The sequence below is a fragment of the Lagenorhynchus albirostris genome, chromosome 7 (assembly GCF_949774975.1).
Source record: "Lagenorhynchus albirostris chromosome 7, mLagAlb1.1, whole genome shotgun sequence".
Taxonomy (NCBI): domain Eukaryota; kingdom Metazoa; phylum Chordata; class Mammalia; order Artiodactyla; family Delphinidae; genus Lagenorhynchus; species Lagenorhynchus albirostris.
The window spans coordinates 10476795-10504079 of NC_083101.1; the positions used below are offsets into that span (position 1 = coordinate 10476795).

Below are 27285 nucleotides of genomic sequence, written 5' to 3' on the forward strand. Positions count from 1 at the left end.
AAGATGTAAAAAGAGCCATCTCAGAATAAAGGACAGCCCTTTACACCAAATAAATTCGGCTTTATGAAAAACTATAGTAGTCTCATTTTTACCATTTGTGAAGATCAGTAAGAGATTTGTCCCCAAACTTTTGGTGTGTATAACTCTAGGCTGTCAAATTATTGATGCATAAAAGCGTATTCTGATAAAACAAATAGCTTAAGAGAAAGTTTTATGCCTCTTCCCAGCTCCAAATATATGCCGAGGATCTACCAAACAAAAACTACACAGGACTGCAGAAAGACTGAAGGGGATTCCACCTTAGAGGAAGAATTTTGTTAATATGTTACTGAGTTATGTCTTATTTTCAAGGATGGCCTTGTTAAAGTAGAAGAGAAAAGGTAACTGATTTATGATGCTTATGTGCTGGTAGTCTTGCATGCTTAGGTCTGTCAACAACCCTAAAAATGCAAGGAAATTTATTTTAAAATTGATTAGCTGGAGTAGAAGTCACAAGCATCTGCAGTATCACAGGACAGTTAGCAACACATTCAGGGGTCAGTTCCGTTTAGGCATTTAAGAACCGAACACATTGCTTTTGGTTACGGCATCAATTCTGTTTGCAGGGTTGATTTTCCTTTCTTGGTAATTTATTTTAAAAATCTCTTGCTTTCTTGGAAGCCTGCACCCAAGCTTGCTATCTCTTCTGCAGAGGATTGAGCATCTAAACCACACTTTATATTGATAGATTCTTACAGTTTTCTTGCCGGATCCTCTGTGAAGTGTTATCTGTGAGCTCTAACCATTTCAGCATGATGTAGTCAGGGACCGGATATGAGGTGGTTCAAAATGAAGCTCATTTTGTAGCCTTACCTCACTGTCGCACCTGCCAGAGGAGTTTGGGAAATTGCAGCGCTTAGCTGTTGCTTCTGGCGTGGTGCAGTGTTGAGGGGCGCCAGCAGGTGTGTGGGATGCAGGACTCAGAGCCAGAAGAACCTGCCCGCCGCAGGTGTCTGGCGCCGGAGATGCAGTTTTTACTTTCGACCGCACGGTGGCGCTTAGATCTCCCCGGCAGTGTTAGCAGCCTCTAAGGCACCTCCGCCGCCACCTGCAGTCTCAACCAAACTCTAGGTGGCGGGATGTGACGGCCCGAGTGTCCAATCGGCCTCCAGGCTTTCGGCCACACTACGGCTCTAGCCAATGGGAGCTGAGGAGAGGCGCGGAGGAGGCGGGCCCTGCGGCAAGCCTGGCAGAGGCGCGAGGCCCTTCGCCCGCCTCTCCGCCTACTCCAGCCTCCGCCGCCTCAGCTTCCCGAGCGAGCCCTGCGGCCGCCGGAGCAGCTCCCGCGGCGGAGCAGGAGCCGGATGGTCAGAGGAGCCCGGCAGCCCCAGCAGCCGCGGAGTCGCCTGGCCCCAAGGTGGGGCGGGGGCTGAATGGAGGTCGGGGTTGGGGATGGGGCGCGGGAGCGGGCCCAGGGCAGCAGCTTGGGGCCGTGAAGCATTCGGGGCGCCGAGACTGGAGGGGCGGTCGGGCTGCGGGGAATTCGGGGGGCGCCAAGGGGCGGCGGAGCGGGCTGGGCGGCGGTCGCATCCTCCAGACCGGATGAGAGGGGCGTGTGAGGGAAGGGGCGCCGAGCGGTGAGACTGGGGGCACAGGGCCGGGAGGGGCAGGGCGCGCGCGCTCGGTGGAGGGGCCGTGGAATGCGGGGGGCGCGGGGCCTGGAGGGGCGGGGCTCGGAGGGGCAGTGCCCGTGTCGGGAGGGGGTGGGCACTGGAAAGGGGAAGCCGGAGGGGCTTGCGGGGGTGGTGAAGCAGACAATGAGTAGGTGGCGGTGGGTGGTTTTGGGGAGCTGGGCTGTGACGAATAGGAGGTGAGGATGGAGTGAGAGACCAGGAGGCAGAGCAGGGTTTGGGCTAAGCAGACATTAGGGGAACGGTGAGTCCCAGGATCGCTTGGTCTTGGTATTTAGGGGAAACAGAACGTAAGGCATTTGTAAGGTCAGGCAGGTATGGGCTTAGACAGCCTGTAGTGCTCGAGGGTGGTGCGTTGAGTTCTTGACTGGCACAGTAGGGCCCGCAGATGTGATCTTATTTGTTACTTTTAGTTACCATCTTATTTGTTTGGTCTACAGACTGACTGGCACAGTGGAGAAACCACCTCGAAAACGGAAAAGCAGGTAAGGCAAAATGCCTTCCCAATTTTGCTTCGTGTTTTTTTCCGTTTGCTTGGCTGCACCTATACTATACTGCATAATTATACACTGTCAGTAGATGAAGTTTTTTACTTAGCTCCTTTCTTAATGAATATAACTATCTGCAAGCTCTGTCTTCCAGGACTTCAAAGTACTACCTGTACTTTTTTTTTTTTTTGGTATCTAAGATTATGTGGGAAAGAGATGTGGATAATTGAGAAGGCCTAGTTTTTTATGTTAGCCGTAATTTCAACTTCTTCACCAGCTCTGTTTAAAAAGCTAATGTTTATTGAACATCTGCTGTGTGCCAGGTACCATGTGCAAGTGCTTATTTGTGTTATCTTCTGTAATCCTTGAAACACCCCAAGGAACTGTGTACAGTTATCACAGTTTTAACACAAGAGAGAACTGAGGCACAAGAGAGGCTGAGCATTTATCTAAGATCACACATCTCATAAGTGATAGAACCAGGATTTGAATCCCAGCAGTCTGACTGCAGAGCTGAAGCTCTTAACCATTATACTATAATGCCTCTAATAAATATACAATTGAAAATAGGTTTTCTTTTTTTTTTAATTAATTAATTTTTGGCTGCATTGGGTCTTCGTTGCTGTGTGCAGACTTTCTCTCGTTGTGGCGAGCGGGGGCTACTCTTCGTTGCGGTGCATGGGCTTCTCACTGCGGTGGCTTCTCTTGTTGCGGAGCACGGGCCCTAGGTGCGCGGGCTTCAGTAGTTGTGGCATGGTGGCTCAGTAGTTGTGGCACACGGGCTTTGTTGCTCTGCGGCATGTGGGATCTTCCTGGACCAAGGCTCCAACCCGTGTCCCCTGCATTGGCAGGCGATTCTTAACCACTGCGCCACCAGGGAAGTCCCGAAAATAGGTTTTCTTATTGCTTTTACTGTTTTCATTGTACGTAGAGTCTAATAAGCAGTTGAACTATAGGAAGATAGAAACAAAGGGCTTAGGTAGTCTGCAGCAAGTGCATTGTTCCTTGAGTAATGAAGAGCATGCATCCATTCCACAAGCATTTCTGAGCACATTCCATGTGTCAGGTACTACATAGCAATTCTGTGTAGTCATTCGAAGATTCCTTTTTCATGGATGTAGGCATTGGCCTAGAGAAAGTAAGTTACAGTAGTGAGGATGTAACCAGTAGGACCACTGTAATAGTTAATTCTTGCTAAGTTATTGATGTTAATACACAGTAAACCTTAACAGTAGGTAGATGTGAAATGCTGATGGTGGAAGGTGCAAACAGCCAAAGTTCCTTTGTCACTCTTTAGGCCTGTATGGGCCAATGTGGTAGTCATATATGGCTGTGGAACACTCAAAATGTGGCTCTCATGACTGAGGAACTGGATTTTTAATAAATATTGTTAATTGTAATTAATTTAAATTTTAAAACCGATATTTAATTACTGGAAAATGTTTATGTCTGGAACAACTTGGGTATGTGAATTTGCTTTTTCATCTGTAAATTATGAAATCTAAATACAGGTCAAATTTTTCCAATGAAAATTTAATGTCCAAAGTGAGGCATATATCTAAGTACTGAAAAACACACCAAATTTCAGATTAGTACAAAAAGTACATGGCAAATTTCTCATTACTAATTTTTATGTCAATTACTTCATGAAATAATATTTTAGATATATTGGATTAAATAAAAATATTACTCAAATTATTTTCAGGTTTTTTTTTTTACTTTTTCTAACATAACTATTGGGAAAGTAAAAATTACATATATGGCTTGCATTATATTTTCTTTTCGATAGCCCTTGTTTAACTTTCATTACCCCACTGCCAGACTCTTGGAGTAGCCTCCTGACTGGGTTCCCTACCTTGAATCTGTAATTCATTCACATACTGTGCAAGTTGATCTTCTAATTCTCAAGCTTAAGATCCTTATGTGGTTCCCCTTGTTTATTGAACATAATTCAGACTTTTTAACGTAATCATAAAAAGACACTGCCCTCTATTATGATAAATCATAATGGAAAAAATATAAAAAAAAGAATGTATATGTATGTTTAACTGAGTCACTTTGCTGTATAGAAGAAATTAACACAAAATTGTAAATCAACTATACTTCAATTAAAAAAAAAAAAGACTGCCTTTATTTCACTTCTATCTATCTTTCCAGCCACAGTTGAGTACTGTGGCCATGTACTCAATAACGGCCAAATTCTCAATAATGGATCTACTAAACGTCCAGTAATTAATTGACTTAACTTTCTGGTGAATGCCTCACAATGAACTAATTGCTGAATGTAACTCTATGTCCTGTTTGCCATTCCCAGAACTTATGTTTGGGTTTTGCAGATGATTTCTCTTTCTCTCTGGAATACTTTCTCCCTGTTCCTTGGCAAGCTCCCCACCTTTAAGACTTCCCTCAAACATCACATCTTCCGTGCAAACTTTCTACCCTCTCCTTCACCTTCCTCTTCTCTGCTTTGTTTGTTCCTATGATAGCCTGTAGATACACCTAGGTGTAATGGTTTGAGCTGAATTTGAATCTTAGCTCTGTCAGATACACGTTGTGAGATCATATGCAAGTTAATAAACCTCTCTGAGCCCCAGCTTCTTCATCTGTATAACAGAAATAATAATAGTTCAACCATTATAGGGTTGTAAAATGCTTAGTATAGTGCCTGGCACGTAGAAAGTATACAGTAAATTTTAGGTTAAAAAGCACCTATTAGGGCTTCCCTGGTGGCGCAGTGGTTGAGAGTCCGCCTGCCGATGCAGGGGACACGGGTTCGTGCCCCGGTCCGGGAAGATCCCACATGCTGTGGAGTGGCTGGGCCCGTGAGCCATGGCCGCTGAGCCTGTGCGTCCGGAGCCTGTGCTCTGCAGTGGGAGAGGCCACAACGGTGAGAGGCCCACGTACCGCCAAAAAAAAACAAAAACAGCACCTATTAAATACCTTTTATTTCTCACTTCTTTGCAAAATATATACAGTATGAAGGATTAAAAATAAAGATATTAAGGCAAAAAACATGAGAGAATAGTAATGAAATTAAATCAGTGGCAAAGTTAGTATATAGACTAGAAGGTACTGCACAGTTACCAAAGGTAGGTTCCATATTTGGCTCTGAGTTTCCTAGAACAAAAGCTAAGAAGAAAATAAAGCTCAACTTGCAGGTTCATGGTGTCTGTAAAATCCAACACATGTTTAAGAGAGGCATACTTTTTTTGACTTTTAGAGAAAAATTTCTCTCACTGGTTTTCATAATGGGGACACTGGTTTTGTGGGGGAAAATAAACCCAATGACAAATATAGTAGGAAGTTTTTTGTTGTTGTTTTTTAAGATTGCTTCTTATAATGCTTCTCAATCCAGGTTTAGGTAATACCAGTGAACATCCTCCGAAGAGCCAGAGCAACTGGATTTAGGTATACTGCTCACCGATGGTTTGGCTTGGTTCAGAGATAAGGAGGAATGAGTAAGCTGTAGGGCCTCTGCTTATCCTCAGCACCTAGAATGGTGCCTGGCACCTAGAGAACGTTTGATAGAATTATTGAATGAATAATTTGTTCCATGAATATTATTTCTGTAATCAAGTTTTGGTAAGCATCAGGCACCAATGAGGGCACACATTCCGCATGTCTAAGGTTAGATCCTGATTGAGTCAGCATTTTGACCTGAATGGACAGCCAGCATACATCTCTAAAGAGATCCTGTGGACGAGACCAAGATTTTCTTCAGAAAGCAGGTCTGGGATTGCTCTAAAAATAGAAAAAATAATGGCCAGGTAAGCTCTAAAGGTGGATTACAGAGAGAAGATGTAATGGTTGTAGCCAGAAATTATTTATAGCTGTTTTTATGAGTTGTATACTGTGGCCATAAAATTCTCAACATCAAATGATACAACTTCCTGGTGAACACTGCAAGGTGAATTAATTGCTGAATGTAGCCTTAAATATCCCTTTGAGTTGGCCTGCTGTGTAGAGTTGTTGACTGTTACACTGTGTATCCTATTCCATTTTAGGAAACAGTTGCCAAAAATGTGATTTTTATTTTAGGATCGTTGCTATTAAGTCATTCTTTTTGATAGACATTAGTTTAGTGGCTGAGTTATCTTTTGAGAACATTCCTAGTGGACCAAACTGTAAGACAGTTTGAGAAAAACTGAGATAATTTGAATAAGCACCACATGGCCGACGGTTACCAGTTCTTTGTGTCTTCCCTCCACCCCCACCACTAAACATTTGTTTCCCTTCCTTGGTTCTTCTTTGAGCCCCTAGTACTGAGGGGGTGCTCAGTAAAAGCATCTGAACTAACAAGTGCATTGGTGGTAAGAGGGAGGTAGTGTGGGATGGGGCTTTGGTGGTCCAAAATAATGTGATGCTATTTAATGCCCCTGACAAACTGTACTAGACTGAGAGGAATTTTAAGATTAGGAAACTTGATCTCTATGTGGTTTTGGAAAATTCTGAAGGCTTCAATATGTTTGTTAATAAAGTTTGGGTTATTAGTTAGAGAATCCTTTCAGATCCAATTAGGAGCAAGACCCATTTGTTTAGGATTCATGTCGTAATAGGATTCATGTTGATTAAAGCTTTATTGTATGATTTGTGGGGGGTGTGTGTGTGTGTGTGTGTGTGTGTGTGTGTGTGTGTGTGTATGTAATTTGTTTGAATTACAGTTGAATTAAAAACAACCTTCAAATGCTTTCTAGTTCTGGGTACTAGGGTATAGACATGAATGAGATACGGCCCCTGCTGGGGAAAAGCTCGTACATTAGTGGGGAAGACAGACACAAAAATAAGGTATTGTAATTGACTTTGTATGTACACAAAGAGTTTATAGTAATTCTTCGTACTGGTAGTGAGGGCAGTTTCTACAGACATTTCACCTAGGGTCTGAAGGTTTAGAAGGTGAATTTTGGCAGTCGTGTGACTGTTGAAATGATAGAGAGTAGAGCCGGGATGTAGGCTGACAAATGATGAAGTCTTAGGTCAGGTGAATTCAGGACCACTGTCAGGTGTGGGAAGAAAGATGTTTTAAATGCTTGGGCTGTTGTGTCAGTTTAGAAATTACGCAGTAGTTCTCAACGAGGGATGATTTTCCCTCCCAGGGGGCATTTGGCAATGTCTGGAGACATTTTTGGTTGTTACAACTCGGGGTATCTATTGGGTAGAGTCCAGGAGTGCTGCTGAACACCTACAGCATACAGGACAACCTCCGAACCGAAGAATTGTCCTGCTCAAATTGTCAGTGATGCTGAGGTTGTGAAATCCTGAATTAGAGTTTGAATCCTAGCTCTTCCTAATACTAGCTTTGGGCTCTTGGACAAAGTATTTGCCAGATGCAGGTAATGATAGTACCCACCTTGTAGAATTATTACTCTCCTCTAGTAGCATATAAACTGCGTGAGTACAGAGATTTTTGTTTTCCTTGCTATTCTGTTCCCAGCACTTAGAACATTGCCTCACATATAATAGGTACTCAGTAGCTCTTTGTTGGATGATTCAATGAATTGGCTTATTTTTTTAATAAATTTATTTATTTTATTTTATTTATTTTTGGCTGCATTGGGTCTTTGTTGCTGCACGCGGGCTTTCTCTAGTTGCGGTGAGCGGGGGCTACTCTTCGTTGCGGTGCATGGGCTTCTCATTGCGGTGACTTCTCTTTGTCACAGAGCATGGGCTCTAGGCGCACGGGCTTCAGTAGTTGTGGCATGCGGGCTTCAGTAGTTGTGGCTTGTGGGCTCTAGAGCGCAGGCTCAGTAGTTGTGGAGCACCGGCTTAGTTGCTCTGTGGCATGTGGGCTCTTCCCGGCCCAGGGATCCAACCCGTGTCCCATGCCTTGGCAGGCGGATTCTTAACCACTGCGCCACCAGGGAAGTCCCTGAATGGCTTATTGAGAGGATTCATTGAGATAATGAATGTAAAATACATGATAATGTTACCTGACATACATTAAGAACTCAATAAATGATAGCTGTGACTATCCTTAGTTGGAGTATTTTTATTTTGCCTTTCCTTCCAGTGTTTTTAAAAATCAGCTTTACTGAGGTATTATTTACATATGATAAAAGTCACCATTTTAAGTATACAATTTGAGGAGTTTTGACAAATGTATACAGTTGTGTAACCACCCACTGCAGTTAGGATATAGAACACGGCTGTCCTGCCGCCTCCCCCCCTACACACACACGCATTTGCTCATGTTTCCTTGCAGTCATGGTTCTGGCAACCATGGTCTTTTTTTCCTGTCACTATAGTTTTGTCTTTTCTAGAACTTCATATAAGTGAATCATTCAGCGTGTAGTCTTTTGTGTCTAGCTTCTTCCACTTGGCATAATGCTTTTGAGATTCATTCATGTTATTGTTTGTAACTGTAGTTAATTTCTTCTTATTGCTGAGGAGCATTTCATTGTATGAATTTACCACGGTTTGTTTCTCATTCACCAGTTGATGGCTTGTTGCTTGTTTTTGGCTAGTATGAATACAACTGTTACGAACATGTGAGTTAATAAGTCTTTGTGCAAACATATGTTTTCACTTCTCTTGAGTAAATGCCTAGGAGTGGACTTGCTGGGTCTTATGGTAAGTGCACGTTTAGATTTTTAAGAAATTGCCAAACTGTCTTCCAAGGTGGCTGTACTATTTTGCATTCCCACCAGCACAGTGTATGGGATTCCATTTGCCCCATGTCGTTGCCAATGCTTGGCATTCTTTTTAAGTTATATTGAGGTATGTAATTGGTATACAATAAGCTGCACATATTTAAAATGTACAATTTGATAAATTTTGGCATATATGTACCCCCTTTGCCATTCTGAGGGTGTGCAGTGATATCATTATGTTTTTGTTTGGCATTCCTATAATTTCTTTTGTGGTTTCCTATTCAAATCTTTTGCCCATTTTTTGGTCACTTTTTTGTCTTCTTATATAATAGTTATAAGAATTCTTTATATATTCTGAAACTTCTTTATCAGGTATGTGTTTTACAGATTTTTTTCCCTTAGTCTATGGCCGGCCTTTTCCTTTTCTTCACAGTATCTTGGGGAGCTTTTAGCTTGAATAGTGGGTTGGATGGGAACACATTTAATTGAGGCAGCAGATCCAGGAGCAAGTTCAGAAGGGTAAGAGTATGAGTTTATTTTAGCTATATGGAGTGTAAAGTGCTTCGGTGTACCATCTTTAACCAGGCAGATGAAAACATGGGTCTGGAGCTGAGGAGAGAGATTAGGGCTTGAGGTACGGATTTAGAAGTCAACAGCAAACACTTAGTGATCTAAGTCATGGAAAAGAATGAGATAACCCAGAGAGACCATGTTGAGTGAAATGTGCAGATGGCAATAGAATGTTACAGTACCTGGTGTAGAAGTAAACCAGACAGCTTTGTCTTTTGGATGGTCTCTCTTTGCAGTATTATCTGTCCATTGCAGTCTTTCTGTAGGTAGTCATCAAACAAGGAGTGTTTATCTCTGGGAGACAGATCTCTATACAGCGAGTACACTCTTTGGTGAGAAACAGACTCTGGAGGTACTTATGTGGAAAACTAGGGGAATGTCTTCTAATCTACATTGAAAAACAGGAATATTGCAGAGTTTCTTTGTGGTAGTGTTTGCCTCAGCAGTATCCCTACAGAAAGGCAGTGGTTTTGGTAAAGCTGTTTCTTGTAGCATGTGTCGGTGAAAACCTAGGGCAAAATGCCAAAATTTAATTCTGTGAAAGCAGACTCTGGTGGGGGGAGCCCGAGAGAGGATGGTCAAGGTATTCGGTATTTTCATGGTAATGTTTTATTCAAGAATTAAACCTAGACTAGCTCAAGCAGTGGTTTTCAGCAGTGTTCAGAAAGAGCCCAGAGGTTCCTTGGCAGTAATTCAAGGGCTTCCTGGGGGTTGGGATGCCAGTAGTAGTCAGAAAAGGGTTAAGCAGGCTAGCTCGCCTTTAAGCTCTAGATCTACTTTTCTGTATGTATGTATATTTTTAATATGGAGAATTTCAAATACAGATAAACTTAGAATACTGCAGTGAACCTGAATTGTTCATCACCCGGCTTGAACAATTATCAGCTCAATTCCCGTTTCACCTATATACCCACATACTTCACCTGAAGTGTATTCTATACATATCATTCATCTGTATCATTTTAGTATGTATTGTTGAAAGATAGGGACTCTTTTAAAGCACATAACCGCAATTCCATTAACAATAACTTGAAAATTAGCAGTATTTCCTTAATATCATTAAATTTGTCATCAGTGTTCAGGTATCCACAGTTGACTAATTATTTATAAAAAAATTGTTCAGGGGCTTCCCTGGTGGCGCAGTGGTTGAGAGTCTGCCTGCCGATGCAGGGGACACGGGTTTGTGCCCCGGTCTGGGAAGATCCCACATGCCGCAGAGCGGCTGGGCCCGTGAGCCATGGCCGCTGAGCCTGTGCATCCGGAGCCTGTGCTCTGCAACGGGAGAGGCCACAACAGTAAGAGGCCGGCGTACCGCAAAAAAACCCAAAAACAAACAAACAAACAAACAAAAATTGTTCAAATCAGAATCCACATAAGGTTCAGAACTGGCAATTTGTTGATTAGATCTTAAGTTTAAAAAAAAAATCTATAGTTTCCCCACTCTCTCTCTTTTCCCCCATGTTGTTAATTTGTTAAAGAAAGCATGCTTGTTATTAAGAGTTTCCCACAATCTGAATTTTTAATTTTCTAAAAGGTTGAGGTATAATTTATATTGATAACATTTATAATAATGAAACTTACCTATTTTAGTGTACAGTTTTCTGAATTTTGACAAATGCACACAGTTGTGTAACCACCACTGCAATCATAATATAAAACATTTTCATCACTCCCCCAAATTCCCTTCTGTCCCCACTGACCAACTGGCAACCACTGACCAGTTTTTCCACAGTCTGAATATTGCTGACTCTCTCCCCATGGTATCATTTACCATGTTTCTCTATTCCCTGTGTGTCTTATAAATTTGTAGTTAGAACTAGTTTTACAGACTTGATGAGATTCAGGTTTTATTGGTTTTTGTTTGTTTTTGAAAGAATACGTAATAGGAGTGGTGTGTAGTTCCATCGAGGCCTCTTTGTTTTTTTTGTTTTTTTTTTTTTGTTTTTTTGCGGTACGCGGGCCTCTTACTGTTGTGGCCTCCCCCGCTGCGGAGCACGGGCTCCGGACACGCAAGCTCAGCGGCCATGGCTCACGGGCCCAGCCGCTACGCGGCATGCGGGACCTTCCCAGACTGGGGCACGAACCCACGTCCCCTGCATCGGCAGGCAGACTCTCAACCACTGCGCCACCAGGGAAGCCCTGTTTTTTTTTTTTTTTTTGCTGTTAGGAACTCATAGTAATGTGTCTATAATTTCATTTGAGGTTACAAATGGTGACATTCTAAATCTTTCATTCCTTCTTCATTACTAGCTGGAGTGCTTTTATAAAGAGAAGTTCCCTTGTTGACTTAATTTTTTTTTTCTTTTTGAAATTAACATGCAAATTGACGGTTCCATGACATTTGAACACATGTATAGATTCCTATAACCACCACTACAAGAAGAGTAAGGAACATTTCCATTACCCCCAAAACTTGCTTTTGCTGTCCTATTGCAGTCACATCCTCCTTGCACGCCCAGCTCCTTGGCAACTGATCTGTTCTTCATTGACTGTTAAATTTTCCTTAGGTACAGTTTGTAGAAGGAAAAGCAGGATAAATGCTTGTCCCTCTACCCCTTTCTTTTTTTTATAGCAGATTTCAATATGAATTGGTTTCCTAGCATGCTCCAAAGGTGACTGGCTTTCTTTCTTTATTTTATTAATAATAATATTATCAACTCGTGGATTTAAACGTATGCAATGAATTTTCATCCAGCTTGGTTATTTTTCATGTTGGTGTTCATATTGACCAGTGGAAGTCTCTTCTAAATTGGCTCTTGGGTCTTTTTGACACGACTCCAGTAGAGTAGCTTCCTCTTTGGACAAGGTATTCCAGACACATCTTGTATGTTTTCTACTTAGGCCTAGAATCGGCCATTCTCCAAGGAGACCTATCTATTCTAGCATCTTCTGCTTCTAACTATCTGTTTTATATTCTGAGAGTCTATCTGAAAGAAAGAACTGTATAATTTAAAAGTAGTTTTGAAAGCAGCAAATCCAGAAGAATGGATTATATACTGTATTCTTTCATAATCTACGAAAAATGTATTTTTTCATTTAGGTTTTTTATAAAGGTTGAATAGCACACAATTAGGACATATTTTAGGTCAAGATCCTGAAGTATAGGTAATCTGCAGTGCTGGTTATGGTTGGATCTATTGAGAGAGCAGGTAACTGACTTGTGAATTATGTGGTAGAATTGATTTTTCTTTTTTATGGAAATTGTGAATCCCCAACCTAAATGGATGGCTTTCCCACAAGGCCAGGATTTTTTTTTTCTTTTTGGCCACATTGCGCAGCATGCGGAACTTCTCCGACCAGGGATTGAACCCGTGCCCCCTGCAGTGGAAGGCTGGAGTCTTAACCACTGGACTACCTGGGAAGTCCAAGGCCAGGATTTTTTCAGAGAGGGTAGCAAACCCAAGCAGATACACATGGATATATAATTAATTGCTTAATATTCTATATATTAGGAGAGTAAAGCCTGGAAAAATTTGGGAGTAATATATTGATGATGGAAAAATCTTAATATTTTGATGGAGCAACTTGTTTGGAACTTTTTTGAAACCACCAAGATTAGTGAATTGTAAAAGATATCCATAAGGTAGTGAATTAATTGACCATATAGTCAGTATGAATCTTATTTCACAATATCAGGTAACCATGCGTTACTATATATATTATTTATTTTAAATGAAGTTAAATCCAATCTTGGGACACCCCCTCTCCCCCCAGTCCTATCAAACTGATGAAAAATTCAATCTTAGGGATTAAGAATGGGCATCCACCCCTCCTCAGGGTTGTACAAGAATCTGAGAGGCTTGTGAGGAACCAGGAGAAGGGTGGAAGGTTATTTTATGTCCACTGTGGCTGTGCCTGGTAAGCATGTTGTCTAAGAGGGTGTGGGTCCTTGGTGTTTGGCGGCTCTAATAGTTACGGCTGACTTGAGGCACAAGAATCTTTGCCAGGTATGGGGATTCTGGTGCAGAGGTTTCAGCTTTCCCAGGTACAATACATACCCGTTTCCCTGTAAAGACTTGTCACTTGTCCTTTATCTAGAACACTGCTAGGAGGTGGAATTGCAAGGCCCCTCTTTTTGTGAGTCCCAAAGCTCTCCTTCCTCTTCCCAGTTAAATTACCCCCTTTTTTCTTCTAGTTTCTACCTTTCTGCCCTCAAAGGCACTATGTTTCCACCCTTTACTCAGATAATCTCCTCAAGGAGTTCACATTTTCAGAAAACAAACACAAACCTCCCTTGAGGCAAGGACTGTTTTCTTGGGGATTGGGGAATACAGTGAGAATAAAACGTCCATTGATGTCTTAATAAGTTACCCAGCTACTTTTTTTTCTTTTTTTCCCCTCAATAATTCCTTTAGTCCCTGTGGTGGTTTTAAAGAACTGTGTACAAATTGTTTGATTCTCCTTTCTTTAAAAGATGGAGCTTAATTCTCCCCTTGAGTGTGGGGTGGACTTAGTGACTCCCTTCTAGGGAAGAGAATACAGAAATAATGAGATGTCATTTCCCAGATCAGGTTATAAGGAGTCTTCGTCTTCTATCATGGGTATTCTCTCTCTCTCTCTCTCTCTCTCTCTCTCTCTCTCTCTCTCTCTCTCTTCTCTCTTTCTCTCTTTCTCTTTCTCCCTCCCTCTCTCCCTCTCTCCCTCTCTCCTCACTCCTCACTCCCTCTGGAGGAGGCTACCTGCCATGATGCAAGGCAACCCTGCATAGAGGGGAGCCACTTGCCAAGCTGTGCAGACACTCAGGCAGCCTATGAGGAGGGCCACATGTTAAGGAAGCCAGGCCTGCCAGCAACCACATGAGTGAGCTTGGAAGGGAGTCCTACATTAGTTGAGCCTTGAGGTGACTACAGCCCTCTCCAACAGCTTGACTTATTATCCTGGTTTCACAAGGTCTGAGTTATGTGAGCCCATGATTTTTTTTTTTTTTTTTTTAAAGAGAGTCTCCTTTCTTCCAGCACTGGCTCCATTGTACCCAAAGGGCTCAATCTCTGGCTAAGCTTTTTCTCCTTCTGGAGAGGTCTCTGATGTGCTCTGTGCATGTGTGTGTTTTGGAAGCAGCTATCTTTTGATTAAAGGCATTGAAGGACAGTTTACTTTCAGTCAGTGATGTGTCCCTGTGCTAATAACTGAATCTCCAGCCATTTGCATGTCATCATCTTCAGAGTCTTTGCTCTCTCCCTGGTCTTTTGTCCCACAGATTGGGAGGTAGTCCTCTGCTCATGTTCACTCTTACTAAGGGAAGAGCCAAAAGGTAGTTGCCTAGTGAAGGGGTCAGTTTTCCTCTGCCTGGTACCTGTCACCAGGTTTTGAACTGTTTCGACCCCTTCTTGGTTGTCTGGGAAGAGTAGGCAAATCAAAGTCAAGTAAGCTGTGATAATGTCTGATTTTATCTGTCGACTTGGCCATAGGGTGCCCAGATATTTGGTCAGACATTATTCCTGGTGTGTTAGGGTGTCTCTGGATGAGATTAACATTTGAATCAGTACTCTTGAGTAAAGCAGACTGCCCTCCCCAATGTGGGTGGGCCTCATCCAATTGTTGAAGACCTCAAACAAAAAGGCTGAGTAAGAAGGAACTCCTCCTGCCTGACTGCTTGAGTTGGGACCTCAGTCCTCCTTGCCTTTGGATGAGAGCTGTAACCTTGCTCTACTTGGATCTCAAGGCTGCTGGCTCCCAGACTGGAATTTAAACCATCAGCCCTCCTGTTTCTCAGGCCTTCAGACTCAAACTGGAACCACATCATCGGCTCTTCTGGGTCTCCAGCTGGTTGACTGCAGATCTTGAGACTTCTCAGACTCCATAATTGTGTGAGCCAGTTCCTTATTATCTACACACACACACACACACACACACACACACACTCCTCCCACATCTTGTTGGTTCAATATATAAACCTAGTCTTTTTCGTGGCCTTTGTTTCATTCCTGGTTTTCCATAGTTCTCCTAAGGCTGTCATAGCTTCTGCATTATTAGCTGTGGGTTCTCTTCATGAATGCAGTCTGCCGTGAAATGGCCATCTTCACCACAAACTAAGCAGGAGGGGTGCTGTGTTTTCATAAACTTGGCAGCTGTCTTGGAAACATTTCACTCTCAGGCTAGGCACCATTCTTTATAGTCTTGTTTTGCAATTGGGTTTCTTTCTGTCAAGCTCTCTCCATATAGTCCATGGGCCTTGAAAGCATATGTGCCTGTTGGCAGTATCCTGGGAGTTCTTCCTGGATGGGGAGCCCATGTTGCAAGTGCTCACACATGGTTTCCCAAAAGCCTGTAAAGTAGCTGTCAGAACTTTTAAACTATTGTGATCATTGCCAAACTGTAGAGTTATCACATATAGATTTTTAGAGAACAGCTGCCCAAAATAAAGATCTTAGATTTAGAATTACTGCCATTAGCCTGTCTTTCTAATAGATAAGCAAGCCATTTACCTATTGAGGTAACTCCTGGATGGTGATAATAAAACTGTCATCAACAAATAAGAGGATTCTTACTTTTTTATAAAATAGAAACATGCATCTATATTGTCCCAAACCAGTTTTAAATCTTTAAGATGTAAGTTAAAAGGAAGGGGAATGCCTTTAATAATTTATAAGAGAATTATAGAATTTGTGTTGGAAGAGATTAGTTGTTGAGTCCAACCATAAGCACAGCAGGGGAAATCCTACTGTAACATACCTAAAAAAGGAAGTTCTTAAAAATTACTGGTCTCAGTCTTTTCAAATATGGTTTACTTCGTGTTTACCAATACCTGACATTGTATTCAGTGTTTCCTAAGAACTTCACCTAAATCGAATGTCTCATGTACATGCTATTGCGCTTGTAACAGAAAGACCAGTAGCATTTAGTAGAGGTGTTAGTGAGTTTGTGGTATTTCTGTCATTATTGATTTTTCTTATAACCAGATAATAAAATCACAACAATTTTCATATGGATGGCCACAGAAGTTTTACTCTTAAAAAAAGGTTCTTATACTTGAAAATGTTGGAAAGCACTGAATTAGATATCTCTGGAGCTATTTCTAGCTCTAGTATGTGGAGATAGGACTGTGGTTTAAGGATGGATTCTTTATATAAGAATGTTTTTAAAGAGCATACAGTACAGCATGCTGGTGAAATCCCTAGAGCTTTGGCTGGTTTCTAGCTACCCCATTTCTTTTTCTCCTGTGCGCCTCAGGGGTTTGATTCATCTTTTTTTTTTCACCACATCTATTATGTAATCTGTTGTTCTCTCTGCTCATAAACCCTTCTTAAAAGGGTTTGAAACAGGATGCAGGTGCCTCAGCTTTTCCCTTACCCTGTTAACTCTGAACGTATTTGATGCATTTTCATTTTTAAGCATTTTCATTGCCAGTGACAATAGGGAATGAAACGAATGAATAAAAATTTGTGCATTTTAGAGTTTTACTAAAATTAAGAGGTTTCCCTAATCTTCACTGTAAGGTACATGAGAAAAGCTCAATTTTCTGGTAATTGCTAGAATTAAAGCAGTGGACTAAGTGATGTCAAAGTTTCTTCCAGCTCAAATATGTTTAATTTTTATTGAGAGATTGCTCAGTTTCCTTATTTTATCATCTTTTTTATTCTGGGAAGTACCTACCCATCCTTTTTTCTCTTTTTCTCTATCATTTGGCCCTGAAGGTAATTACTCGTAGGCCACTGAATTCATTTCATCACAGAGGAGGTTATTATTATTATTTTTTGCCACGCCACCACAGAGCTTGTGGGATTTTAGTTCCCCGACCAGGGGTTGAACCCATGCCCTCAGCAGTGAGAGCACAGAGTCCTAACCACTAGACCGCCAGGTAGTTCTCAAGGTTATTTTCAATCTCTTTACCCATTGCTTTTTGCAGGAAAAGTCTACATAATAAAGACCAATAAACACCAGCAAAAAGTCAATTTCAATATATTCTGAACATAACTATTCCATTGGTGTGGTAGATTGTGTTTCCCAAAGATGTCTTCAATCGTATCTTTCATCCCATATGTTCTTACAATGTGACCTTGACATTCCTTCCACCTAGTGGTGAGGTCTGTGTCCCCATCTCCTAACCAGGGCAGGCCTTTATAACTGTCTCCACCAGTAGAGCATGGCTCCAGCAAAACCATATGACTTCTGGGGCTAGGTCATTGAAATGCCATGTAATTCCACCTTCCTGTCTTGGGATAGATGCTTAGAACCTAGCTGCCAGCCCAAGTGAGAGGCCCGTGTAAGAAAGAAACTGAAGGTCCTGGCCCTCAGCCCCAGCTGAGCACCCAACTGCTATCCAGCATCAGCTTGCCAGCTGTGCGAGTGAGCCATCCTAAAAGCAGGTCATAATCCTCTAGATCCCCAGCAGGCTGCCCCAGTGGGTGCCCACGTAGAGCAGAGAAGAGCTATCTCTGCCAAGCCCTGCCTAAATTGCAGACTCACAATCACAGTGAAAGGTTGTTTTAAGCCACTAAGTTGTACGACAGAAAATAACTGAATTGGCATTCCATTTTGCCAGAGTTAGAGACCATACTATGTATTAAACTGCCTCAGCTTTAAGAACTAGATGTATTTCTACCTTCAGGAACCTTGTCAAGAGAAGAAAAACAGATCCTGTGTCTTCTTCCTTTATAGATTTTTATCTCATTGACTTTCATTTTACATGTTTATTAAATTTTGTTTTTTTAAATTAATGAATAGTACAAAACAGCAAAAACTGGACAATAATATCCCTGCCCAGATAACTCCATTCTCATGTCCTTGTAACTTAGAAGTTTGTGTGCATGTTAATAATGAACAGTGACTTTTGAATGACTCAGGCCAGATGTGTGACCTTGGAAAGCAGCATCCTCTTTGTAAGTCAGTTTCTTTATCTATAAAATGGTAACAACCTAAATGGGAAAAGAATTTGAAAAAGAATAGATACATTATACGTATAACTGAATCACTTTGCTGTACACCTAAAACTAACACAACATTGTTAATCACCTATACTTTAAATAAAATAAGTTAAAAAAATGATATCTACTTCATATGGTCGTTGAGAGACTTCGGTGATATATACGTATCAAGTGATAGTGCCTGTCACAAAATATTGGCTGTTCATTACTACTGCTAATCACGATTACTGTTATTGGCCTTATTATTTTTAGACTAGGGAGGGGAAGGATAACCAGCAGAAATCTGAAATGATGGAGTAAATACTCCCAAGAAGTTAGGGACAGAAGGATGTTAGGAAGTCTGAAGGGACTAAGGAATTACTAAACATGTTTTAGATTGTTCGAGAAATTTTGAAAACAGGGTTTTCAGACTTCTTAATAATGACTGGCATTTACTGATTATGCAGTGGTGTCTCAGATATATTACCTGTTGTCACTAGTTTATTTTTTTGCAAGCCCTTTGAATTTATTGATGAATACTTTGCATGCAATAAAATGTATAGATCTGACGTGTTTAGTTCACTATGTGTTTTTATCAGTTCTTAGTTCTTTAGTGTTTTGGTTGATTACAGAGTAGAGTAAATGAACTAAATGGGAGGAGGGGACCCAGGGAGAATAACTTAATCCCTAGGGTGCTGGTGCTTATTAGCAGATCAAGGTTGTATTTGTTACTTCATTAGAAGACAGACGGTATTATTCCCATTTTCAAATAGAGAAACTGAGGCTCATAAAAATAAAGTGATTTACCCAAAGTAACATAGCTAGAAAGTGGCACAGTCAAGACAAAACAGTTTTTGTCTGGCTCTATAAATTTTTTGCTATTACAGACTGAAATAGTGACATTGGAATATATTTTTTTAACTCTGCTGGAGATAATTTCCTATGAGGGTTTATTAAAGTCCCATAAGTAAAATGAAAACAGTTCTTGATGTGGTGTCTTCTGGTTTCGAATGCTTCAAACTCCCTTAAAGCTTCCAAAACCATTATTTTCTGTTTTACCAATTTCTATAATTGATATAGTATAGTTTTAGCAGGTATTCCTCTCCAGTGGTTCAGGTACTTAGATAAAAGTAATTGTTGTGGGTAACCTAGTGCATTTTTACTTTTAAGTATCAAAGAAAGTATAGACCATTAAGAATGAAAAGAATTCAGTTTCTAGACAGTTCGTGCTATTACAGGACTCTTAGATACAAGATTTAAAAGCAGAAATGTTTAAGTGACGTTCATTTTACTGGATAACAGCCAAAGCCTCATGCTTGAGACTGGATGATGGACAAGTAATTTGCCACGTTACTGGGTGAAGAACATCTTCAGGTGCAGGAATGTAGTCTCTGATTCAGTCAGCATAGAGTTCCTGAACAGCTCAGGTTTTTCTTCCTTCTCTGATAGTTTAGATTTCTTTATTCTCTGCAGCATGTTCTATTTTTTTGTTGTTCTGTTTGAAAATTGACATCAGATAAAGAAATACATATAATAGATGAAAGGGTAACTGAGAGTTCAGCCATTTTCATAAATTCTTTTTAAAAATTTGTTCATTTTATGAAAAATACTAGCACAGAAAATGAGATGGTTAAGACAGATTTCATGTGTAAACAATCATTTGTTCAACAGATATTCTAAAAGCATCTAGATGTGCTAAGTGGTTTTTTTAAAATTCTGAGAACTTTTAATGGCTAGATAGCCTACTTGACATTCTCAAGAATACTGGAAACAGAGAATGGTTTTCTTTTAACATATTGTTGATGGTTTCATCTCTTAGATTTTTCCCCCCTAGTTTCTTATAAACTGGTACAAACCTAAGAGTTTTTACTGTGAGATAATAGAAAATATATATTGGTCTTTGCCCTCAGTTCCTGACACGGAGCCCCTGCAATGTTTATAATTTCCTGGGTGATGAATGTCTTTGTTCTGATGAGGTGACTGAGTGGGCTCCTGGGTGAGGGCTGGTCACCGGAAAGACCAAGCCATGGTTAGAAGCTTGGTCAGCCCTGCCACCCATTCTCTTGAGAAGGGAGAAGGGCTGAAAATGGAGTTAATGATCGATCATGCCTACATGATGAAGCCTCCATAAAATCCCCAAAGTACAGGGTTCAGAGAGCTTCCAGGTTGGCGATCATGGGGAGGTGCTGGGAGAGTGGCATGGAAGCCACTGGACAAGGCATGGGAACTCCACACCCCTTTCCACATACCTTGTCCTATGCTTCTCTTCCATCTGACTGTTCCTGAGTTATATCCTTTTACAGTAAACTTGATCTAGTAAGTAAATGTTTCTCTGAGTTGCGTGAGCCACTCTAGCAAATTAAGCAAACCTAAGGAGGGGGTCATTGGAACCCCCAGTCTGTAGCTGGTCAGTCAGAAGCACGGGGGGTAACCTGGGCTTGTGACTGATACCTGAATTTGGGGAAGTATCAGTCTCGTGGGACTGAGCCCTTAACCTGTGGAATCTGATGCTTGCTCCAGGTAGACAGTGTCAGAATTGAGCTGAATTCCTGCCGGTGTCAGGGAATTGCTTGGTGGTGCCGGGGGAAACTGCCACACATTTGGTGACCAGAGTAAAGTGTTCTGTGTGAGTAGTAATGGAGATTCACAGGAGAAAAATAGGGAAGAACTGGGTTTTTCCCTACATGGGAAGAAAGTAGGGGTTTTTCCTTTTTAACATCTCAAGAGTAATCCAGTGAGTGTTTCATACTACAATTTGCCCTACTCCTGATAACCCTTTCTCTGCTCTTACAATTAAAAAAAAAAGAGTGTGTGTGTGTTGCTGCATTTTGCTTTCTGTCTTCTTCCTCAGCTATAAGAGAATATAAGCTCTGTGAGGGCAGGGACGTTTCTTTGTTCATAAAGCACTCATAATATCCAGAACATAGTAGGTGTTCAAGAAATATTTTGTTGAATAAATAGCGTTTAGTTTAATTAATCATTTAAAAATGAAATCTAATATATGTACAAAAAAGCATATAGGACATATGGGTACTTTAAAAAAGAAAAATAAACATGTTTGTCTCACTGGCCAACTTTAAAAATGGTGCATTATCCGTATCTGGAGAAAGCCCTCGCACAGAAACGAAGACCCAAAACAGCCAAAAAAAAAAAAAGTGCATTATCAATATTCTTGAAAGTTCCTCATATGCCTCTCTTCCTTCCTTTCCCAATCAGGAAAGCACTACTTTGAAGTGTTTTTTTTTTTTTCTTATAAATTAATTTATTTTGTCTTCGTTGCGGTGCGTGGGCTTCTCCTTGTGGTGGCTTCTCTTGTTGCAGAGCACGGGCTCTAGGTGCACGGGCTTCAGTAGTTGTGGCTCACGGGCTCTAGAGTGCAGGCTCAGTAGTTGTGGCGCACGGGCTTAGTTGTTCCGCGGCATGTGGGATCTTCCCAGACCAGGGATCGAACCCGTGTCCCCTGCACTGGCAGGCGGATTCTTAACCACTGCACCGCCAGGGAAGTCCCTGAAGTGGTTTTTATTCCCTTGTATTTTCTTCATTGTTTTTGACATATGGATGTAATTGTAAATATATTGTTTAGTTTTAGATTTGTTAAACTTTATATATATATGAAATCATACTGCTTGTATTCCTTTTCAGTTTGCTTTATCCATTCAGCATTAAGAGTTTGAGATTCTTTCATGTTAATACATGTAGATGTTTAACCTTCATCTTCAGTGTTATATAGAACTCAACTACATGACTGTGCCACAATTACCCATTATCCGATCTGTGAGTAACTGAATTGTTTCTAAGTTACAAACTATGCAACCACAGACATTTAAAAAAATACCTCCTGATGTACATGCGCAAGAGTTTCTTTAGGGTAAGTATCTAAAGACTTTCTGGGTCATTTGGTTTTGTCAACTCAATAATGACAATCATTTTCCAAAGTGGTTGTACCAATTTATACTCCTATCATCCACTTCCATGAGAGTTCCAGTTTCTCTACTTCCTTGCCAGCGCTTGATATTTAAAAATTGTAACCACTGTGGTAGGTGTATAATAATATTACTTTGTGTGTGTGTGTGTGTGTGTGTGTGTGTGTGTGTGTGTGTGTGTTTTAAGAAAACATTTTTTATTTCATTCTTAACAACAGATGCTTGGGCACTTCACAGCTTCTCAAACCTTGGGGTCATATTGGATGTCACCACCTCCTTTCCTGTGCCACATGATTTTCACATGGTATTTGTTTTTTTGTTGCAGCAACCACTGGAAAAACCAGCTTCACAAAGATATGGCAAAGATATGGCATTATGGCAAGGAATGTAAAGTGATCTAATGTTAACACTGAACTGCTGAACACTGAGCTTGTAGTTTGTGGAGTATCCGACAGATGTCACTGTGTTTCCCTTGAAAGTTTAAAATAACCGCAGCACCCTTGTGAGTTTGCTGTGGTTCCCCGAGGTGCGTGGACGCACATTTTAGGAACCATGGCCTTGGAATATTAATCATGGTTATCTTTAGGAAGTAGGATTTTTACTTTTTTTTTTATACTTTCTGGATTTTCTACATTTCTTTTATAATGAGCATATAATGCTTAAGAGGCATCAGAGAAAATATTATATATGTGTCCTGTTTGTAAAGTCCATACTTTATTTTATTTTTTCTTAGTGTTTACCTAATGTCCTTTTTCTGTTCTACATAGGATACCACATTAGTCATATTTCCTCAGAGACCTCTTGACAGTGACAGTGTCTCAGATCTTTCCTATTTTTGACGACCTTGACAGTTTAAAGCATATTTGTCAAGTAGTTTTTCAGATGTCTTTCAACTGGGGAAGACCATGGGGTAAAATGTCGTTCTCATCACATCATATCGAGGGTCCATGCTGTCCACATGACTTATCACTGTTAATGTTAACCTTGATGCCTAGCTGAGTATCAGAGTTCTTGACTGTAAAGTTACTCCTTTATTCCCCACTTTCATATTGTATTCTTTGGTAGGAAGTCACTATGTGCAGTCCACACTCAAAGAATGGGTGTTATGCACCACTTCCTTGAAGGCAAAATACGTAAGTTATCTTAAATTCTTCTTCATTGGAGATTTGTCTGTTCTCCCACTTATTTATTTACTTAATTTATTGTCTATCTGTTTATGTATTCAATCATTTATATAGTTGAACTCAAGGATTTTTTTTTATACTTTCGGTTATAATCCATTACTGCTTTATTTTTTGTTGTTGCTGAAATTGTTCCAGCTTGACCATTGAGAGTTCTTCAATTGGCTGCTGTATCCCTTTGACATACTCCTGTCATTGTGGGTTTAAAATAAAAAAAATTTTTTAGAACACTTCTTACTTTCTAGCACTACAAGATGCTCCAGGCTCATCTTGTATATTTCTTGCCTCAGTCATAGAATCAGACATTTCTCCAAGGAACACTGTTTCATTTTATTGGAAAATGGTATTTGGTACTGGGGTATTGGTTATTTGTATATATGTTTATTGGTTATTTGTATATCCTGTTTGTTATGTAACAAGCCTGTTCAAGACTTTTGTCAGAGTTGAGTTGTTGCAGCAGAGAGTGTGTGACTCACAAAGCCTAAAACATTTACTATGTGGCCCTTTATAGGAAAAGTTTGCTTGCCTCTATAGTTATGATAACTATTATAATATATGATAACTATTATAATGTCAGTTCTTACCTCTATAGTTATGATAACTATTATAATAGTTATGATAACTATTATAATGGGTTGGTTTTGATTGGTTGATTTTTCTCATCATCAGTGGTCATATTTTTCCGCTTCTTTGCTTTTTTAAAATTTTATTTTATTATTATTATTTTTGGCCACGCCCCACGGCATGTGGGATCTTAGTTCCCCGATCAGGGATCAAACCCATGCCCCCTGCATTGGAAGCACGGAGTCTTAATCACTGAACTGCCAGGGAAGTCCCTTTTTTTTTTTTCTTTTCTTTTCTTCTTTTTCCCCCTGCTTCTTTGGATGCCTGGTAATCTTTGACTGGATGCTAGACATTGTGGAGGGATTGGAGTTTTGTTTTTCTTCTTATAAATTTCTGGAGATTTTCCCTGAGATGCAGTTAAATTATTTGGAAATATCTTGATGCTTCTGGGTCTTGGTTTTAAGCTTTGTTGGGTGGACCAGGGCAACATTTAGCGCTATTGTCACTAGGGCTTGTCATTCTCTACTACTATGGCAAGACCCTTCTGAATACCAAGGAATTACAAGGTTTTCCAAGTCTAGCTGGTGGGAACAGACACTGTTGTTGGTCCTGTAACAATAAGCTCCCAGCATTGTTCCCTCTAGTCCTCGCTGATGATTCTTTCCTCTGTCTTTGGTGGTTTGCTTCCATTCATGGGCTGATGTGTATTCAGTGGAATACTTGAGAGGAACTCCCCGCACATGTCCAGCATTTTCTCTCCTATACGATATCCTGCCCTGTGAACTCTAGCTGCGTTGGTCTCCCTCTCTCAGCTCTGTCTTTTCAGCTTGTGATATCCCTTGGGCTCTGCCTGGTTTCCCTGCACCACACCCAGGAAATGCTCTCAAGACCTGTCTTGGGGGCAATTATAGAACTCACCTTTTTTTGTCCTCAGAGATCACTGGGGGTTTTTTGTTGTTGTGTCTCGATGTACAGTGTCTTGAAAAACCATTGTTTATCTATTTTGCTGATTTCTTTTGGTTGTTTAATGTAGGAGGGTAAATCTGATCCCTGTTACTACATCTTGGCCAGAAGTAGAAGTCCTTGAAATCTTTTTTGTTTTAATCCTGAGTGAGTGTTTAATTTTGTCAGATCCTTTTTCTATATCTATTGAGATGATCGTATGATATTTTTTTCTCTTTTTTTTCCCCGTTAATGTGTGTTGAATTACATTGATTTTTTTTCCCCTAATGTTAAATCAACCTCACATTTCGGGAATAAACCCTACTTGTGCATGATAAATAATCCTTTTTAACATATTCGCTGTATTCAATTTACTAGTATATTTTTTAGGATTTTTGCGTCTATGTTTATGTTCATATGCTGCCCTTCCTTAGGTTATGACATCAGGGTTATCCTGGTTTATAAAATGGATTGGGAAACATTCCTTCTTTTTCTCTAGAAAGGTTTGCATAATATTGATGCTTTTTCTTCCATAAATGGTTAGACAAATTCTCTGGTGAAGCCATGTGATGATTTTATTTGGGAAACTGTTTAATTACAGATCTATGTCTTTAATAAATTTAGGACTATTGAGATCTTTTAATTTTTGTTTCAGTTTTGGTCAGCTGTTTTTCTAAGAAGACAAATGATCCTTTCAAGGTCATACGTCTAATAATGAATAAAACTTCCAGTCCTGATCTTCTTCAGACTATGTCATACCATCTTAATATATACTTTTAAATTTGTATACTTTTTTATCCTCTCTGGTGGATTGTAAACGAGCAAGCAGGTTCTGTCTCTGGTAAAACTTAGTATCATCTGAAGCTTAGGGCCAAATAGATGTTTGAATTAACTTAAAGCATACTTGGGTTTGTATTGAGATTTTAAATGGAGAGACCTTGATTTAAGTGGTTGTTTCAGTACTTCATTTGGGCTCCGTCAGTCTCTACAATGTACATTTTACCTCTTTGACAGTGGGTATTGTTGTTTATGTATTGAATAAAAAGATAGGAATAATGAATTGAAAGTATAATTCTTGGGACTTCCCTGGTGGCACAGTGGTTAAGAATCCGCCTGCCAGTGCAGGGGACAAGGGTTCGATCCCTGGTCCAGGAAGATCCCACATGCCATGGAGCAACTAAGGCTGTGCGCCACAACCACTGAGCCTGCGCTCTAGAGCCTGTGAGCCACAATTGCTGAGCCCATGTGCCACAACTACTGAAGCCTGCACGCCCCAGAGCCCGTGTGCCACAACTACTAAGCCCGCGTGCTGCAACTACTGAAGCCTGCACGACTAGAGCCCGTGCTCCACAACAAGAGAAGCCACCACAATGAGAAGCCCGCACACTGCAACAAAGAGTAGCCCCCACTCGCTGCAACTAGAGAAAGCCTGCGCGCAGCAACTAAGACCCACACAGCCAAAAATAAATAAATAAATAAAAATTTTAAAAAAAAGTATTGTTCTTAAATTTTGGAAGTACCATTTATATTATTGTATTTATTTTTCTATATTTCACTCAATTTTTTTATTTCCTAAAACTTAGTAGAATAGATATCTGTCTATAATTCTAGGGCAATTGAAAGAAAAATAACTCTAGTTCAGAATATGATTTACCAAAACCATTTTTTATTTCTAGTCAAGAGAGATTGTAACTTGAATTGAATTCTGTGATCAGGGAGATTTAGTGACTATGTAACATTTCAATACCATAAAATGTTTCCATCTTGTTATAGTAGACTTAGTTTAAGATTCACCTGTTAGGGAAGAATGTGAGTTTGAAGTGGAGAGGGTTCAGTTGAAGGTCTCTTTCTATAAAAGATGTAGTCCATTGACAACAGAAATATTACCTAGCAGCAGTTTACAGGTGCCAAGAGAGGCCAGAAAAGTATTGTAGTAGAAATTGTACAGGAGAGCTGTGAAACTAGATCCCTGATGATGTCAGGCAGGAAATAAAGCTTACCAGTCTAAAAAATTTTTACTGGATGGCTAGGCCATTGGAAATGAATCTTCCAGTGCTTGTATTTTTTATTGGGCTTTTATTTGATTTTTTAAATGTTATTTAATTTTATTATTTATGTATTTATTTATTTGTGGCTGTGTTGGGTCTTCATTGCTGTGTGCAGGCTTTCTCTAGTTGCGGCGTGCGGGCTTCTCACTGCAGTGGCTTCTCTTGTTGCGGAGCATGGGCTCCAGGTGCACGGGCTTCAATAGTTGTGGCACGCGGGCTTCAGTAGTTGTGGTTTGCAGGCTCTAGAGCACAGGCTCAGTAGTTGTGGCGCACGGGCTTAATTGCTTCACAGCATGTGGGATCTTCCTGGACCAGAGCTCGAACCCGTGTCCCCTGCGTTGGCAGGCAGATTCTTAATCACTGCGCCACCAGGGGAGTTCCTATTGGGCTTTTATGTTAAATAGACAGTCAGTTACTTACACTTAAGTAATTTAAACTGTTTAAAAAATTTAAACCAAAATTTTCTTAG

General features: G+C 40.5%; 1 protein-coding gene across 2 annotated transcripts in view; it reads left to right on the forward strand.

Annotated features, from left to right (window-relative positions):
- The first annotated feature begins 1249 nt into the window (after positions 1–1249).
- The window catches only part of SCAI (suppressor of cancer cell invasion), a 132663-nt gene continuing 106627 nt past the window's right edge, over positions 1250–27285 (forward strand). For both annotated transcript variants that reach the window (XM_060153297.1, XM_060153296.1), the window contains exons 1-2: positions 1250–1396; positions 2111–2155. In XM_060153297.1, coding sequence (XP_060009280.1) covers positions 1344–1396; positions 2111–2155 — 98 coding nt within the window. In that variant the 5' untranslated portion in view covers positions 1250–1343. The remainder of the gene's footprint in view (positions 1397–2110; positions 2156–27285) is intronic.